The 15,964-nt window shown below is 52.0% G+C and overlaps 1 protein-coding gene across 1 annotated transcript; it reads left to right on the top strand.

Moving 5' to 3' along the window:
- Nucleotides 1-358: 358 nt before the first annotated feature.
- On the top strand, nt 359-8,986 carry Slc1a5 (solute carrier family 1 (neutral amino acid transporter), member 5). Its single transcript, XM_013509576.1, is given in 10 exon segments — nt 359-1,662; nt 3,654-3,657; nt 3,724-3,767; nt 4,173-4,220; nt 5,219-5,385; nt 6,573-6,806; nt 7,246-7,421; nt 7,497-7,574; nt 7,577-7,664; nt 8,220-8,986. Coding segments are annotated over 10 exon segments (1,617 nt in total). The 5' UTR covers nt 359-1,119; the 3' UTR covers nt 8,455-8,986.
- The last annotated feature ends 6,978 nt before the right edge of the window (nt 8,987-15,964 follow it).

Here is a 15,964-nt window from a genome sequence, read left to right as displayed (position 1 = left end):
CTCAAAAAGGAAAAGAAAAAAAAAATGAATAACTGTCTCATTCAAGTCTTATAGCAATCATGTAAGAGATGAGCTTCTGTCACCTGCATTTTACAACGGAGGAACTTAAATTCTGACAGATGACAAAAGACAGAAATCAGAGTTAAAAAGTACGAAGCTATGCTGATTTGCAAATAAACTACTTTAAGATCACCTGCCTGCACTTCCTAAAGACCCTCGGGCGGGTGAACAGTGGTGGCTTAACCGCCCCAACCCACAAAGCAATTTCTTCGGCGCGAAAAAGCAATTTCCCAGCGCCCCGCCCCTTCTGTCCGGCTTTTGGTCCTCTGACCCCGCCCTCTACAGGCCACGCCCTTTCAGCCCTCGCTTTTTAGCCTACTTTGGGCCACCCGCCCCACTCGAGTCTCAGCCCGGTCCCTCTCAGGAGAGCTTGGAACGCGCCGCAGCCAGTGGGAGCCTGCGGGCCGGAGCCCGCCTTCTGGAGCCCCCGCCCTGCCCTTAATCCTGGCAGCTTCGGCCGAGCGGGCTCAGAGCTACGCGGCGCGCCCGGGGCGCTTTCCCTCGCTTGCCGGTTGCTGGGTTCTTCGGTCCCGAGCCGGTACTTTCCGTACCCAGGGGCCTGAGTTTCACCTCCCGGACCCAAGAGTCGTAACTTCCTTCGTTCTGGAGTCCGCTGCCCGGCCTCCAGGCTCCGGAGCCCTAGCCCCTCTGTTTCCAGGACCCAGGGTCCCCGCCTCTCGAAGCCAGACGTCCCGAATCTACGCCACCTGGATTTAGCTTCCTGCGGACCTCCACCACCTGGGCAATCTGGGCCCCCGCGAGCCGAAGACCTCACGTCCCAGCCGGAGAAACTCCTGTATTCCCAGCGCCCAGGGCTGAGAAAGCCAGGCGCGTGGGGGCATCGGACACCACTGGCTAGAGCGCAGGAGCCCGGACGCCCTATCGAGGGCGCCCACCCTGCGGGTCCCGAGAGCGTCTAAACTCCAACTCCAAGGCGCCCTGCGAAGTTGCAGCCTCCCGGCGCTCTTACCCAAGTCTCCGCCCTAAGGACGCGCGTCCGGGGAGAGAGCCCCAAGCGCTCCCAGCTTCCCGGCGTCTAGGAACCCAGCGAGGCCCATCATGGTGGTCGATCCTCCCAAGGCCGACCCCAAGGGGTTCGCGGCGGTGGAGCCCACCGCCAACGGTGGCCCGGAGCTGGATGCCCCAGAGGTCCGAGGCGCCACGGCAGGTAGCTGCTGCGCTTCCCGCCGCCAGGTGCGTCGCTGCCTTCGAGCCAACCTTCTGGTGCTGCTGACAGTGGTGGCCGTGGTGGCCGGCGTGGCGCTGGGGCTGGGGGTGTCGGAGGCCAGCGGCCAGATAAGACCCGATCGCTTGGTAATCTTCGCCTTCCCGGGAGAGCTGCTGCTGCGCCTGCTGAAGATGATCATCCTGCCGCTGGTGGTGTGCAGCCTGATCACCGGCGCCGCCAGCCTGGACCCCAGCGTGCTCGGCCGCCTGGGCGCCTGGGTGCTGCTCTTCTTCCTGGTGACCACACTGATAGCGTCGGCGCTGGGTGTGGGCTTGGCTTTGGCGCTGCAGCCGGGCGCTGCCTTCAACACCTCTGCCACCCAGTCCACTGAACAGACCCCCAGCAAGGAGGTGGTGGATTCCTTCCTGGATCTTGTGAGGTCAGACATCTCTCTTCCCTCTGAGTGGGATGGACCGTTCCAGTGCTAGGAATATGGCAGTAGCCACGTGGGCAGGAAAGGGCTTTGGATCCCCTACAGGGAGGCATCCCTCCCGAGGGTTGCTGGCCGTGAGCTCTGGTCACTAGGGAGGGTGAAGCCAGACTCCTGGGGAGCAGGTTTTAAATCTTGGGGGCTGGGGACATAAGCAGGACCCTGCATGAGGATGATAGGCAAGGAGGTCTTGGAGGAAAGGAATCTTGGGGAGTCTTGTGGGACATAGGTTTGTCTAGAGGCAAGAACTCCGTGAGGACAGGGAGCCCGAGGACCCCTCCAACTGGACCTGAAAATTCGTGCTAACCCACCCCAACAGCTGCATATGTAAAGCAGTGGGAGGGAGTCTTTGGGTGTCCAAGGACCCCGTGATATGAGGCTTTTGGGATAAAGATTTGGGAAGAGTGTCAGAGATTGAGACTCTTGGGTAAGGAGCCTCTGGGAGACCCGAGGGGATCTGGAATTCCCTCCTTCCTGGCACGAGGCTACCCACACCACGTGTCACCCAGACACAGCTGTCTTTCTGAGCCTCTCCTCCCTTCCGGTTCAGCTGGCCCAGTCACTTCCCTTTTCTGTCTTTCAGGTCAGCCCCACCGCCCTCCGGAAAGGGAGCAGATTAGATTCCTTCTGCCTCCTTCCCTCCCCAGGGGTTAGATGGTGGGGTCTGGTGGCCTTTGCCTGTAAGGCCTCTGATTCATTGTCTGGGTTGGGGACTTCCTGGAAGTTGGGGGAGGAAACTATGTCATGGAACAGGGTCTTCCCAGCTCAGGGACGTCCGTGTAGCGAGATGGGTGACACTGCAGGGCTGCTCTCCACTTTTGCAGTGGGTCGTACCTCCTGGCTGGGTGAGATTAGCCAGGTTCTAGCCCGGCTCTGGCTGCGGGTGGCACACCCATTCCCGGCTGTTTGTTTATGAGCACCAGCTCCTTACGCCCCTCAACAGTACCCAAGCAGCTGTGACTCACACTTGGCTGGCCAAAGTCACCAGACCCGGCCTTCTATCAACAGCCACGCAGCTGGACACAGGCGCCCAGAGACACAGACACGTGGCCTTACAGCAGCTGTTACAGACCTGCACTGTGGGCTACCACACCCCTACAGCAGAGCGCCTGCTGGTGCCACCTGCCTTGGAAACAGCTGAACTCACGCTTAAGCACATCTCCGCGTGCACACCTGTGTGACCATCCACACATCGCCACACCACTGCACCACACAGCCTGGCCATGCTGGCACTGCCCCCGCAAGCCTGATCCTAGCTCTGGTCCTTGAAAGAGGGAGGATGCGAGGCCACTGGCCAGGTTCAGATCCCAGCTTTGTTGCTTTGTATCTGGGCAAGGTTTTTGCCCTAGTGTGTGTCTGTTTCCCTTTCTGTGAAATATGGTAATAATGCCTGTCCCAGGGCTGTTGTGAGGGCAGAATTCCCTGCCTGGAGAGGTACTGGAACTGGTCTGGAGCTGGTCGGCTGCTCTTACTCCCTCAGGACAGGCATGACGCGCTGTAAGTGCACATGCATATTCATGACATGCTCTGCCTGCCCTGCGGCCCCTGCTGTTCTCTCCTGGCCTCTCACTTCCACCTTCCAACACTCTCAGATTCTCCTGTACCACGCCCTTCCCTGCCTGCCTGGCCGGCCCTTTTCTTAGTCCTTCCGGAAGCAGCTGATGCAAGATGGCCAGAATGTTAAGTTTGCTGCATGGGCGGAGTTAAGGCTGGGGTGACCCCGCCGTGGGGCCCAGTGTTCTGTACTTCCAACCCACAGTCCCCTGGGCCTGGAAAGCCAGTCTTCAGGGGCCAGAGGAGGCCGCTCAGACCTGCAACCCTGGAAATGTCTACAAGCCGTTCCAATGGCACCCTGGCAGGACTTGGGGGGGAGGTCACGTTTCACATTTGGGTACAAATGAGTCCTCAGAAGTTCCCTTCGTTCCCCTCTAGGAGGCCAGTCACCCCCACACCCCTGTCCTCCCCCGATGCTTATGTTTAATAACCCCTCTGTCTATTCCTACAGAAACTGTCTTTCCCTCCAACCTGGTATCCGCAGCCTTCAGCTCAGTAAGTCCTCAGAGGTGTCCCCGGCGGGCAGGAAGGGAGACAGCCACTTGTAGCCTTGCCACCAACTTCTGGGCCAAGCCTGGGAGCATGCATGCGGCCACACGTTGCATGTGACTTTGTAGGGCTCTTGGGTAGCCCCGAAACCTACCTGTGTCTCCCAGAGAGGAGCGGGAATATGTATGGGTTGGGAACATCCTGTGTGTTTTCATTCTAGCTGTGTGACAGGTGACCCAGCAGGTGGCTTTATCGCCAGGAAATGGGATGTTAATTGTCCTATCTTGGTGGGATCACTGCTGGCAGGGGAAATCCGTTTAGGGGCTGCTTAGGGCAGGTTCTGAGCATGTGGGCCTGGGGAGAGAGGGGCTCTGCGACAGCTGACACTGACTCTTTGAACCCCGCCTGCAGTACACCACCATCTATGAAGACAGACCGTTCAGCAACACCACGGTGAAGGTGAGCGTGCAAGGGGCTGCGGGGTCGCACCATTGTGGTGTTCTGGTTTTGTTCCCACCCCAGTCTTTGACTGCCTTCTGGGTCTTCTTACTGGTGTGGGATTTGATTTAAACTCTGCAGCCTTGGGCTGGGGATATAGCTCAGCGGCACAGTGCTTGTCTGGCAATCGCGAGGTCCTGAGTTTGATTTCTGGTTTAAAAGAAAAGAAAACTAATCTTTTACTAGTTTCGGCCTTTTCCACGTTCTAAATGTGATTCCACTTTGTCCTCGCTTTTTCCCTCCTCCTCACAACTCTCCTGTACTTAAGGCTCCTCTTTCCCAACCCCCAGTCACATCCCATCTTGTCCCCAACTTGGCAGCCAGAGGGGTCTTTCCACCAGTGCACATGTGGCTGGCTGTGCACTGTCCGGCCCTCTGCTGTATCCCCTATTGTCCTCAGGAAAAAGCCCAGGCTTCTAGTCACAGTGTCCGCACAATGGGTCCCTGGGAAGTCAGACCCCAGCCTCCCTCCCCCAGCCTCATTTCATGACTCCTCTGTCTAGCCTGTGCCCAGGCTGGCTGGCTGTGGTGATCCTCCTGCCTCAGCCTACCAAGTGCTAGGATTATAGGCGTGTGCCACCATGCCCAGCTTCTTTCCATTCTGTGAGTGCCTAGCTTGGGCTGATTTCTTGGCTGGTGAACATTGTTTCCATTCTCTAGAAACTTCTACTCCATGGTTTACCTCTCCTATCTTCAGCTTGGGTGCCCCTTCCTCTAGGAAGCCTTCCCTGATGCCCAGGCTGGCACCTCCTTCACTTCCCGCTTTCCCCTGGGGCTCCCCAATTCCAGCCCTATTTCCTCAGGTGACCCCTGGTGACACCTGTTTCCCCAGACCCAGACTGATTCGGGCTGTCTTGGCTGTGCTGGATCTCAGCAGTGTCCAGGACTGGCCCTCCGTGGCCCAGCAGTTGGACTGAGTGAGTGTCCCTCCTTCTGCCCCCGTCTGTTTCTTGACAAAGGTGCCTGTGGGAAAGGAGGTGGACAGCATGAACATCCTGGGCCTGGTCATGTTTGCCATCGTCTTTGGTGTGGCCCTGCGGAAGCTGGGGCCCGAGGGAGAGCTGCTCATCCGCTTCTTCAGCTCCTTCAATGATGCCACTATGGTGCTGGTCTCCTGGATCATGTGGTAGGTAGCAGGAGACAGGCTGGGCCTCTCCGTGTGGGTAGGGGGAGCCTGCATCCACTCCCTGGAGCCAGAAGGCCTGCATTCAAATCCAACATTGATGATTCCTTGGCTGTGTGACTTTGGGCACGTGACTTGCCATCTCTGTGCCTCAGTTCCTTCACTTATAAAACGGCAACGAGGTTGAACCCAGAGCCTTCAGGCTGAGCTACATCCCCAGTCCTTTATTTTTTTTTTTTTTTTACTTTTGGTTTTTTTCTGGTACCTGGAATCGAACTCATGACTTCGTGCTTGCCAGGCAGGCGCTGTGCCGCTGAGCTAAATTCCCGGCTTCCCAGTCCTTTTTAATTACATTAATTAATTTTGTTTTTGAGATAGGGTACCATTAAATTTCCAAGTTACCCAAATTGGACTTGAATTTGTGATCCTCATGTCATAGCATCTTAAATGCTGGGATTATAGGCAGGCACTACCATGCTTGTCCTCGTTTTGTTGTGTTGTGTTGTGTTTTTTTTGTTTGGTTGGTTTTTTTGTTTTTTTCTGGTACCGGGAATTGAACTCACAACCTTGCGCTTGTCAGGCAGGCGCTGTGCCGCTGAGCTAAATCTCCAGCCCTGTTGTGTTGTGTTTTGTGACTAAGTCTTGCTTTGTAGCTCAGGTTGGCCTCAAACTTGCCGGCCTTCTGCCTGAGTGCTAGGATTACGGGCATGTGTCACTTCTCCTGACTGAGACACACTTACAATGGGAGCTCCCTTGTGGGTTGTTGTGACAATTCAGTCTCGATCAAAGGCTCAGTGTGTTGTAAGGGCCTCATACATGGGAACTATTAAGATCTGAAGCCATGACCTTTTTATTTTTGATGGTGTGCTGAGAGTTTATTGGTTTAAGTCAGACTGGCTGCTATAACAAACCAGTCAGAAAACAAATGACCACACATAAAGGATGTTTCTGTCTCGCTCAGGTGTTAAATCCAAATTGGAGGACACTCCTCAAAGCGGGGATGGAAGCACCCAGGCTTTCATCTCCTGGCTGCTCCACCTTCAAAGGAGAGCCTCGGGGAGGGAGCAGAGGATGCTGGGAGTGGTACCCAGAATTCAGCGCACCTTGCCCTGGGCTCCTGATGCGGGGGGTGGGGGTGGGGTAAGGATGGAAAATGGGGCAGCAGCAGTAACCGGTCTCTGGGTGACTAGGTACGCCCCTGTGGGCATCTTGTTCCTGGTGGCCAGCAAGATCATGGAGATAGAAGATGTGACGCAGCTCTTTACCAGACTTGGCAAATACATCGTGTGCTGTCTGGTGGGCCACGCCATCCACGGGCTTCTGGTCCTGCCCCTCATCTACTTCCTCTTCACCCGCAAAAACCCGTACCGCTTCCTGTGGGGCATCATGACGCCGCTGGCCACTGCCTTTGGTACCTCTTCCAGGTGTGCCTTGCTGTCCTCCGGGGCAGGCGATTTAGGCAAAGGCGCATGAGCTGGGTATTGGGTATCTGGAGCCCTGGAAACTTTGTTTGGGGATAGTTGAGGCATAGGGAACATACTTCCATCAGTTTCTCAAGGTCCTGGCGTCCACCCCACCCGTAAAAATTTAGGAAACCACTGCCTTAGATTTCTTCCTTCCTTGGGTATTGTGAGAGGTAGCGGTTTATACTCAGGGGTGTCCCGGTTACATATTTTAGAATCTTGGCATTTTGCAAGATCCTTTGGGCCTGTCTTCTGGCTATGGCAGGAGAAAGGGCTGCAGTTGGGAAGGAAGCTAGGAGAGGGCGATCTCTCAGGGAGCTGGGCGGGGCTAGCTGTCAGGGGGAATGGGCGGGGCTAGCTGTCAGGGGGCGGGGCGCTGACTGCCCAGCATCCCTGGTGGCTCCGCCACGCTGCCCCTGATGATGAAGTACGTGGAGGAGAAGAACGGTGTGGCCAAGCACATCAGCCGCTTCGTCCTGCCCATTGGCGCCACCGTCAACATGGACGGAGCAGCGCTCTTCCAGTGTGTGGCCGCCGTGTTCATCGCGCAGCTCAACCAGCAGCCCTTGGACTTGGGCTGTGAGCACCCAGGGTGGGGGTTGCAGCTGGGACCCCTGGGCCTGCCTGGCCACACCTCTTCTCCGCACAGAGGTGTCTGCCTCACTTGACCTCATCCCCCCGCCAGCATCACTGCCACGGCGTCCAGCGTGGGGGCGGCTGGCATCCCCGCTGGGGAGTCCTCACCCTGGCCATCATCCTCGAAGCTGTCAACCTCCCTGTCCGTGACATCTCCTTGATCCTGGCGATGGACTGGCTGATGTGAGTGTGGGTTGAGGGGGTTACAGGGCACCCCTAGAAAGGGAAGGGGCCAGTGTGTCTTTGGGCACCTATCTAGACGGAAAAGGAAAGACAGAAAGAGCTCTAGAGGGAGAGTTGGCATCTGTTGGGCTCTAAGAAGAACCCTAGAGCGGCAATAAGTCCAGTTAGTTAGTAGAGGTGGCGCTTAGGCCAGGGAGACCCTGGCTCAAATAACAAAATGAAAATTTGAGGGCTGGGAGTGTAGCTCAGCGGTGGAACACTTGCCTAGCATGAGGCCTGGGACTGATCCACAGCATGGGGAAGAAAGGGGATAAAGATCGAAACTAGTTTGGCTTCAAAAGTAAGTACAAAGCTGGTCACAGTGACAGAGTGACCTGTAATCCCAAGCACTAAAGAGCCTGGGGCAGGATGATCCCAAATTTGAGGCCTGTCTGGGCAACTTAGGGAGACCCTGTCTCAAAATTTAATGATTCTGGCGGGAGAGGCAGGAGGCATGGGGCTTGACCCTTTGCTTCCTTCCCTTCTCATTTTCCTTCCTGTCAATTACCCTTTTAGAGACCGTTCCTGTACCATCATCAATGTGGAAGGCGATGCCTTTGGAGCCGGACTCCTCCAAAACTACATGGATCGGATGAAGCTGCAGAGCTCAGACCCTGAGTTGATCCAAGTGAAAAGTGAGGTACCCCTGGATCCACTGCCACCCACCCTAGAGGAAGGGAACCCTCTCCTCAAAAGTCATCAAGCCCCTGCAGGCGATGCTGCTGCCTGTGAGAAGGAGTCGGTCATGTGAAGCTCAGGAGGGACTGTCCTAGCCTGCTGGGGGCACACTGAACATCAGCACCCTGAGGGTCGGATGACGGACAAGCTGGGGCTTGGGGGGCTGGTACATGTTCTGGGGAGCCAGAAGCGGGGAGCCTGTCCCCCTCCTGGACACCAGATGGGGCTGGTGTATGTACTGTCTCCCCAAAGCTCTGCTCTTCGGCTCCTTCAGCTCCTTTCTCCCACCTAAGGTGGTAATGGCCCCCATCTCAGGGCACAGGAGTCTCCCCGTGACTTTTGACCCCGCTGAGGGTTGGTGGTGAGCGAATCCTGCATTGTGGTGGCTGAGGGGGGACAGCCGAGCGAACGCTTGCGTCGTGGTGGCCGTGCCTGTATTGTGATGTGGGTATGCTGGAGCCACCCGTCTGCTGTACGTCCCACTCGCCTTGTCCCCAGGCCCTCTCTCTGTCCACAGTAGCAAACACTCCCAGGAGCCCTGGGGCGGAGGATAAATACTATCACTCCAAAGGACATTTTTTAGCAATAAAGTATATTTAATTGGGTGTTTTCAGCATTTATCTAAAAGCATCAGCTGTGATAACAAAAACGTGTGATTCACTGGGGAAGAAATCTGCACCCAAACCCATCCCTGGGCCAGGCTCCGTTGTGCGCACCTGTCAGTCTCAGCCACTTTGGAGCGGAGGCAGGAGGGTCGTCAATTCAAGGGCAGCCCAGGCAGTGTAGTGAGACTGTAGGGGGCGTTGTTCAGTGGCAGAGTGCCCCTGCGTTTGATCCTGAGGACCATGAACAGCAACAATAAAAGCACTTTACTGCTGGAAACCCACAAGGAGGTACTGCTCACTGCATACCTTGGTAAAAACAAGGCCTGGGGTTGGGAAACAAGCTAGGATACTGGGTACTGAGAGCAGTGGGGCAGCTGGACTCAATTCCATGAGAAATGGAAACTTGTTCATACAAAAACCTATACACAAGCTGGATGTGATGGTGCATGCCTGTAATCCCAGCACTTGGGGAGGCTGAGGCAGGAGGACCTCAGAATTCAAGGCCAGCCTGGGCTACAAAATGAAGCACTCTTTTTTTGGTACAGGGATTGTACTAAGGACCTTGTGCTTGCCAGGCAGGCACATGTGCCACTGAGCTACATCCCCGGTCTGAGACCCTCTCTCAAAACAAAAAAATAAACCTGTTCACAAATGTTTATTATAAGTTTGGGGATGGAGTGTATTGGGGATGGAGTGTATTGGGGATTGAACCCCAGGCCTTCTCATTGAGCTACATTCCCAACCCCCCCCCTTTTTTAATTTTGAGAGAAGACAGGTGTGGTGGTACACGCCTGTAATCCCAGCACTCAGGAGGCTGAGCCAGGAGGACTGCTGTGAGTTCGAGGCCAGCCTAGGCTACATGAATGGATTCAAGCCCTTTGGGGCCAGGGATATAGCTCAGTGGCACAAGTGCCTGCCTGGCAAGAGCAAGGTTCTGAGTTTCAGTGCCAGTACCCCCGCAAAAAAAAAAGACAAAAAAAAAAAAAAAAGGGCTGGGTTTATAGCTCAGTAGTACAGCGCCTGCCTTGCAAGCAGTAGGTCATGAGTTCAATTCCCAGTACCACCAAAAAACCCCAAAAAACCAAGGGGCCAGCCTGTGCTACGTAGTGAGACCCTGTCTCAAAAAAAAAAAAAAAAACCAATTTTTTTTTTTTTTTTTTCTGGTACCGGGAATCAAACTCACGACCTTGGGCTTGCTAGGCAGGCGCTGTGCCGCTGAGCTAAATCCCCAGCCCCTCAATTTTTTTTTTTTTAGAGGGTCTTGCTATGCTGTCCATGTCAAGCTCGAACTTGTGCACCTCCTGCATCAGCTTCCTAGAACGCTAGGATTACAGGAGTGTGTAATTTAGACTTTTTAATTGGCTTGGTAATTAGGGGGTGCGGTGTGACATTTCAGTACATGTATGCAATATGTAATGATCAGGTCAGTGCCATCAGCATATTTATCACCTTAGACATCATTTCTTTGTGTTGGGAACTTTTAAAATCCTTAGTGTTACGGTTTAGGCCTACAATGTCCCCCAAAGCCTCGTCTTTCAAAGGCTATGGAGCATGGTGGCGCGAGACTAACGCGCGGATTCGTCCCTCAAGTTCAGGAACTGAGCAGTGTTAGGGGGCGGGGCCTGGTTGGAGGCGGGTGGCTGGGGGCGTGGCCTGAACCCTGGCGTGCAGGGGCCAGGCTCTACCCCTCTCTGCTTCCTGGCTGCGGTGGCCAGCGGCGCTGTCCTCAGCCAGACCCTGCACCAAGCTGTTTCTGCTTTGGAGCTGGCCGACTGGACTAAGCCCTGAGCCAAAATACACCTCGTTTACGTTGTGGGGCCGGATGCCGTGTCCAGCAACAGATAGCTGGCCAGTTCAATGAGCTACTGAAATATCTGCCCGTTGCCAGCATCGTTAACATTAGGAGTTATTTCTTCTGTGCAGCTGCGTCTCGGCGTCTGTTAACCATCCTTCCTCCACCCTCCCTTTCCTGGGTTCTGGTAATCCGCAAATTATCCGGCTGCTCTGTGCATGACTGCCAATATCTGCGAAAAAATCAGTAGGCAGCTTCGTACAATGGGGAAAGTCGAGCAGTGGGAATAGCACAGATGCGCTGGGACCTGGATGAGTCTTGCTGATAATTTGTGGAAAGAAGCCAGGCGTGGTGGTGCGAGCTCATAATCCTAGCAGTCGGGAGGCTGAAGCAGGAAGATCAGAAGTTCAAGCCCAGCCTAGGCAAGTTAGCAACTTGGTGAGACCCTATGTGAAAATTTTTTTTTTTTCTTTTTTCTTTTTTTGTCTTTTTGAGACAGCGTCTGGCTATGCAGTTCAGGCTGGCCTTAAGCTCACTTTGTAGCCCGGGCTAGCCTCGAACTTGCAACCATCCTCCTGCCTCAGCCCCCATCTCAAAATAAAAAATAAAAGAGCGAGGATGTAGCTCAAAGGGAAGGCCCTGGGTTCAATCCCCAGCATCACCAAACAAAACAAAACAAACTTGTACAAATCATGCTAAATTCATTTCCATTGTAACCACCTGTATAGGATATAAATATTCCTTGATATCTGATACCTCCCAACTTAAATACCCCCAGTGTAATGACTTGCTTTTTCTAAGAAAACCCCATATCTGCTATTTGAATCAAAAACCTGCTCTTGCCAGGTGTGGTGGCGCACGCCTGTAATCCCAGAACTCAGGAAGCTGAGGCAGGAGGATCCCTGTGAGTTCGAGACCAGCCTGGGCCACAAAGTCAGCTTAAGGGCAGCTTGAACCGTATAGTGAGACCCTGTCTCAGAAGGACAAAACAAAAACAAAACTATGGTGTTGCTGTCTGAAGTCCCGTGAGCCCAGGATGTGGTCTCTAGCAGCTCTCACCTGGTGTGGAAGCAAGTGAGTCCTGCTCTACCCTGGGGATATCCTCCTCCCTTCTGAGGTCCTGCCTACTACAGGTGCCTGGAGGCACCACTGACTGGGTCAGCAGGTTATCTTTAGCATCTCCTTGGTTCAGTTACACCCGGTGATCGTTGTAGGATGGAAGGGCAACAGAGTTCATATCAGATTCTGTGCAACTAATGAATCTACATGTTGAGTAATTAGGTAATTGGTAGTTTAAATGCTTTCTGCTATATCATAGTCCTTGATGGGTTAGGATAAGGGTTTAGGAGTGTCTTCATATCTGGGAAAGTTGGTTAGGGTTTTTGGATGAGGCTAGGATTGCATTACAGATGTGATGGCTTACAGCTGTAGTTCCAGAACTCTGGGAGGCAGAGGAAGGAGGATTACAAGTTGGATCCCAGTTTGGGCAGTTTACTCACTCGGCAAACCCTGTGTCAAAATTTAAAAAAAAAAAAAAAAAAAAAAGTAAAAAGGGCTGAGGATGTAGCTCATTGAGAAGGCCCTGATTTGATAGCCTCTAGAACTATAAAAAAGAAAGTGCTTTATGCAAAAAAACAAACAAAAAAGTTGTTTCTGCTACTGGGGATTGAACCCAGGGGCACTTTACACTTTTTTGTTTTTTATTTTGAGACAAGATCTCACTAAATGGCCCAGGATGGTGATCCTCCTGCCTCAGGCTCCCAAGTAGCTAAGATTATAGGTGTGCATGACAGAGCCTGATAGCTTTTCCATTTTAAAAATTTGCATGGTACATGCTACTAATTTGTTTAAAACATAGCTCTACGCTGTGTAGAAAAATTAGAACCATTTCTGATCTTCTCTGTATGAACCAGAGCTTAAGCAGCCTATAGACATAGCTCCTAAGCTCTGTGAATAATTACAGTGAACATTTATTGATTATTCTCACTGTGATCATTGTGTACATTTTTCTAAACAGTTTTCTGAGGTGGTTCCAATTATTATTATTTTTTCTTTTTCTTTCTTTTTTTTTGTCTTGTCTTTTTGAGACAGGGTCTCACTATGCAGTTCAGGCTGAGCTTGACCTCACCTTGTAGCCCAGGCTGGCCTCGAACTCGAAATGATCCTCCTGCCTCAGCCTCCCGAGTGCTAGGATTACAGGTGTGTGCCACCATGTCCGGCTCGGTTCCAATTATTTTCATCCCTCCTTTCTTTTACCTGGGGTGGACTTGGACTTGAGATCCTCCTCCCTCAGTCTCCCAAGTCCCTGGGATTACAGATGTGTACCACAGTGCCCAGCTGGGAGATAACTTTAGATTAATGGTTTTAAACATTTTTAAAAAACAGTGGACTAGCTGGGTGTGGTGGCACATGCCTGTAATCCCAGTGTTTGGGAGGCTGAAGCAGGAGGATTGCCTCAAGTTGTAGCCTGGGCTACCATCGTGAGTTCAAGGACAGTCTGAACTGCCTAGCAAGACTTTGTCTCAAAAACAAAAACAAACAAAACAGTGAACCATCTTGAAGTCTGTGCAAGTGTCTGTGACATGGAAATGGCAACTTTGATGGAAGGGGTGGGTTAGGTGTTCCCTCTGCCACCTCCTCTGGATACTGGAACTCAGAATCAGTATCCTCTAACATGGCCCCTCTCCCTTACAGCTGGAACAGATGGACACCAGGTAAGGCCTCCCCTTGGTGACACAGGGTGCTGCAGCTATCAGAGCTTGGGGACTCTGGTTCTCCAGGGGCTTGGCTCCAGCTTGCCGTTGAGGGCCCAGGGCTGCTGAGAGGGTAGAGCAGGGGCTGGCACACAGGCCTGATGAGCCACTTTCTTTTCTTCCCTATGTCCTCTACTCTGGTCATTCCTGTCTCATATTCAGTCTATCGAGGCCCATTTTCTCTGCCCTCAAAAGAACCCCCAAGCCAGGAGTGGCGGCACAGGCCTGTAATCCCAGCATTTAGGAGGCTGAGGCAGGAGGATTGCTGAGAGTTCAAGGCCAGCTCAGGATACCTAGTGAGTTTAAGGCCAACCTGGAATACATAGCAAGATCCTGTTTCAAAAAACAAAGCCCACCATGGTGGTGCCCACCTGTAATCTCCGTCCTTGGGAGACAGGCAGGAGGATTGAAATTTGAGACCAGCCTGAGCTATATAGTGAGACCCTGTCTCAAAAAAATGAAAACAAAACAAAACAAAAAGAAAAAGAAAAGAAAACCAAACAACCTCCTCCCCCCAAAAATGAAAAAAGCAAGCAAGCAACCAACCAACCACAAAATCAAAACCAATGCTGGGCGTGGTGGCGTACACCTATACACCCAGCACTGGGGAGGCTGAGGCAGGAGGATCCTTTCGAGTTCGAGACCAGCCTGGGCTACAAAGTGAGCTCAAGGCCAGCCTGAACTGCATAGCAGACCCTGTATCAAAATGATAAAAAAAAAACAAACCCCAAAAAACAAAAACAATCTTCTGCTGGGGGTGTGGCTCAGTGGTAGAGCACATGTGTAGCACAGGCAAGGCCCTGAGTTGATCCCCAGTATCACAAACAAGGGAAAAAAAGAAGAAAGGAAAGAATGAGAAAGAAAGGGAGGAACACTTTATTGCTGTAATAGTAAGAAGGAAAAATAAAAGGATAGTAGCCAGGTATTGTGGCACACACCTGTGATCTCAGTACTTGGGAGGCTGAGACAGAAGGATTGCAAATTTGAGCCCAGCCTGGGGAAATGTAGTGACTTGTCTTTTTTTTTGGTTTTGTTTTAGTCTTTTTGAGACAGGGTCTCACTCTGCAGTTCAGGCTGGCCTTGAGCTCACTTTGTAGCCCAGGCTGGTCTCGAACTTGCAATGATCCTCCTGCCTCAGCCTCCCGAGTGCTGGGATTACAGGCGTGTGCCACCATGCCCAGCCAGAACGTATTGATTTAATGAGACCTGTCTCAAAATAAAAATATAAAAACAGCTCAGAGGTAACGCAATGTGAAGGCCTTGGGTTCAATCCCTAGGAAAAAAATAATAAATTATGTATGGAAAAAAAAAAAGTAATTTAATAGTAATTTTGCATCACAATATGCAAATCTGTGGGGCCACTGCCTCAGAACCTAACGTGGTGGAAACCTGCTCTGCTGGCGTCTAATTGCCAAGGGCTGAGCCCAACACAATTTTCCGACAGGCAGACAACCCTTGGCCAAGTTCCGAGCCAGATAGGAGTTTCCTCATTTTGCACAACGGTTGCACTTCCTGGAAAATTCAGTGGTTGTTAACTCCTCACAAAAAAGACTTTGTGTTTACAAGAGTGAATGATTATGACCAGCGTTTTCACTTCCAAGTAAGGCTGCAATTGGTCTACATTGGTTGTTAACCTATCAAAATAATTCTGTTTGGCTGGTTGATAGTTGAAGAGTGTTGAAAAGCAGATTTCAATGGTCCATATTCTATTTTGCCTTTTTCATTTTCTTTTTTTTTTTGAGACAGGGTCTCACTATGTAGTTCAGGCTGGTCTTGAACTCACTAAATAGCCCAGGCTGGCTTCAAATTTGCAGTGATATTCCTGCCTCAGCCTCCTGAGTGCTGGGATTACAAACATGTTTGACCATGCCCGGCAATGGTCCATATTCTAATATAATCTCATCGGAGCATGTTAGTTGCTGTGATGCATTTTCTGTCCTACCATAGCTTAGGTCATAGTAAGACACTGAATATATAAATCTATCGGACAGTATGATAAGGCCCAGAAAAGCTTTTATTGCTGTTAGTTCAGGCTCAGTAGAGAGAGGAGAAAACCCCAAAGATTTCAGTTACTCCTGAGAAATTATTAATCTGTTGAGAGCTCAAGTCACCTAGTGGTTCTCACCTTAATGGAGAGTTTCTGGAAGCATCACTGTATCAAATTGCAGCGGAGGCAGACTTGTTATTACTATCGTGATGCCGGTGTCCACCCAGAAATCCTGTCAGGTGAAGTGGTGGTGCAAGGCTGTAATCCCAACACTCTGGAAGCTGAGTCAGGATGACTGCAAGTTTGAGGCAAGCCTGAGCAACTGTAGTGATTTAGCAAGAGTGTGTCTCAGAATAAAAAAGGACCTGGGGATATAGTTCAGGCCCTGGGTCCGATCCCCAGTACCAGAAAAAAAATTAGATCAATTTCTTTTTCTTTCTTTCTTT

This window comes from Chinchilla lanigera, unplaced genomic scaffold, assembly GCF_000276665.1.
Source record: "Chinchilla lanigera isolate Chin_1 unplaced genomic scaffold, ChiLan1.0 scaffold00173, whole genome shotgun sequence".
NCBI classification, from domain to species: Eukaryota; Metazoa; Chordata; class Mammalia; order Rodentia; family Chinchillidae; genus Chinchilla; species Chinchilla lanigera.
This window is presented reverse-complemented; position numbering and strand designations above follow the sequence as displayed.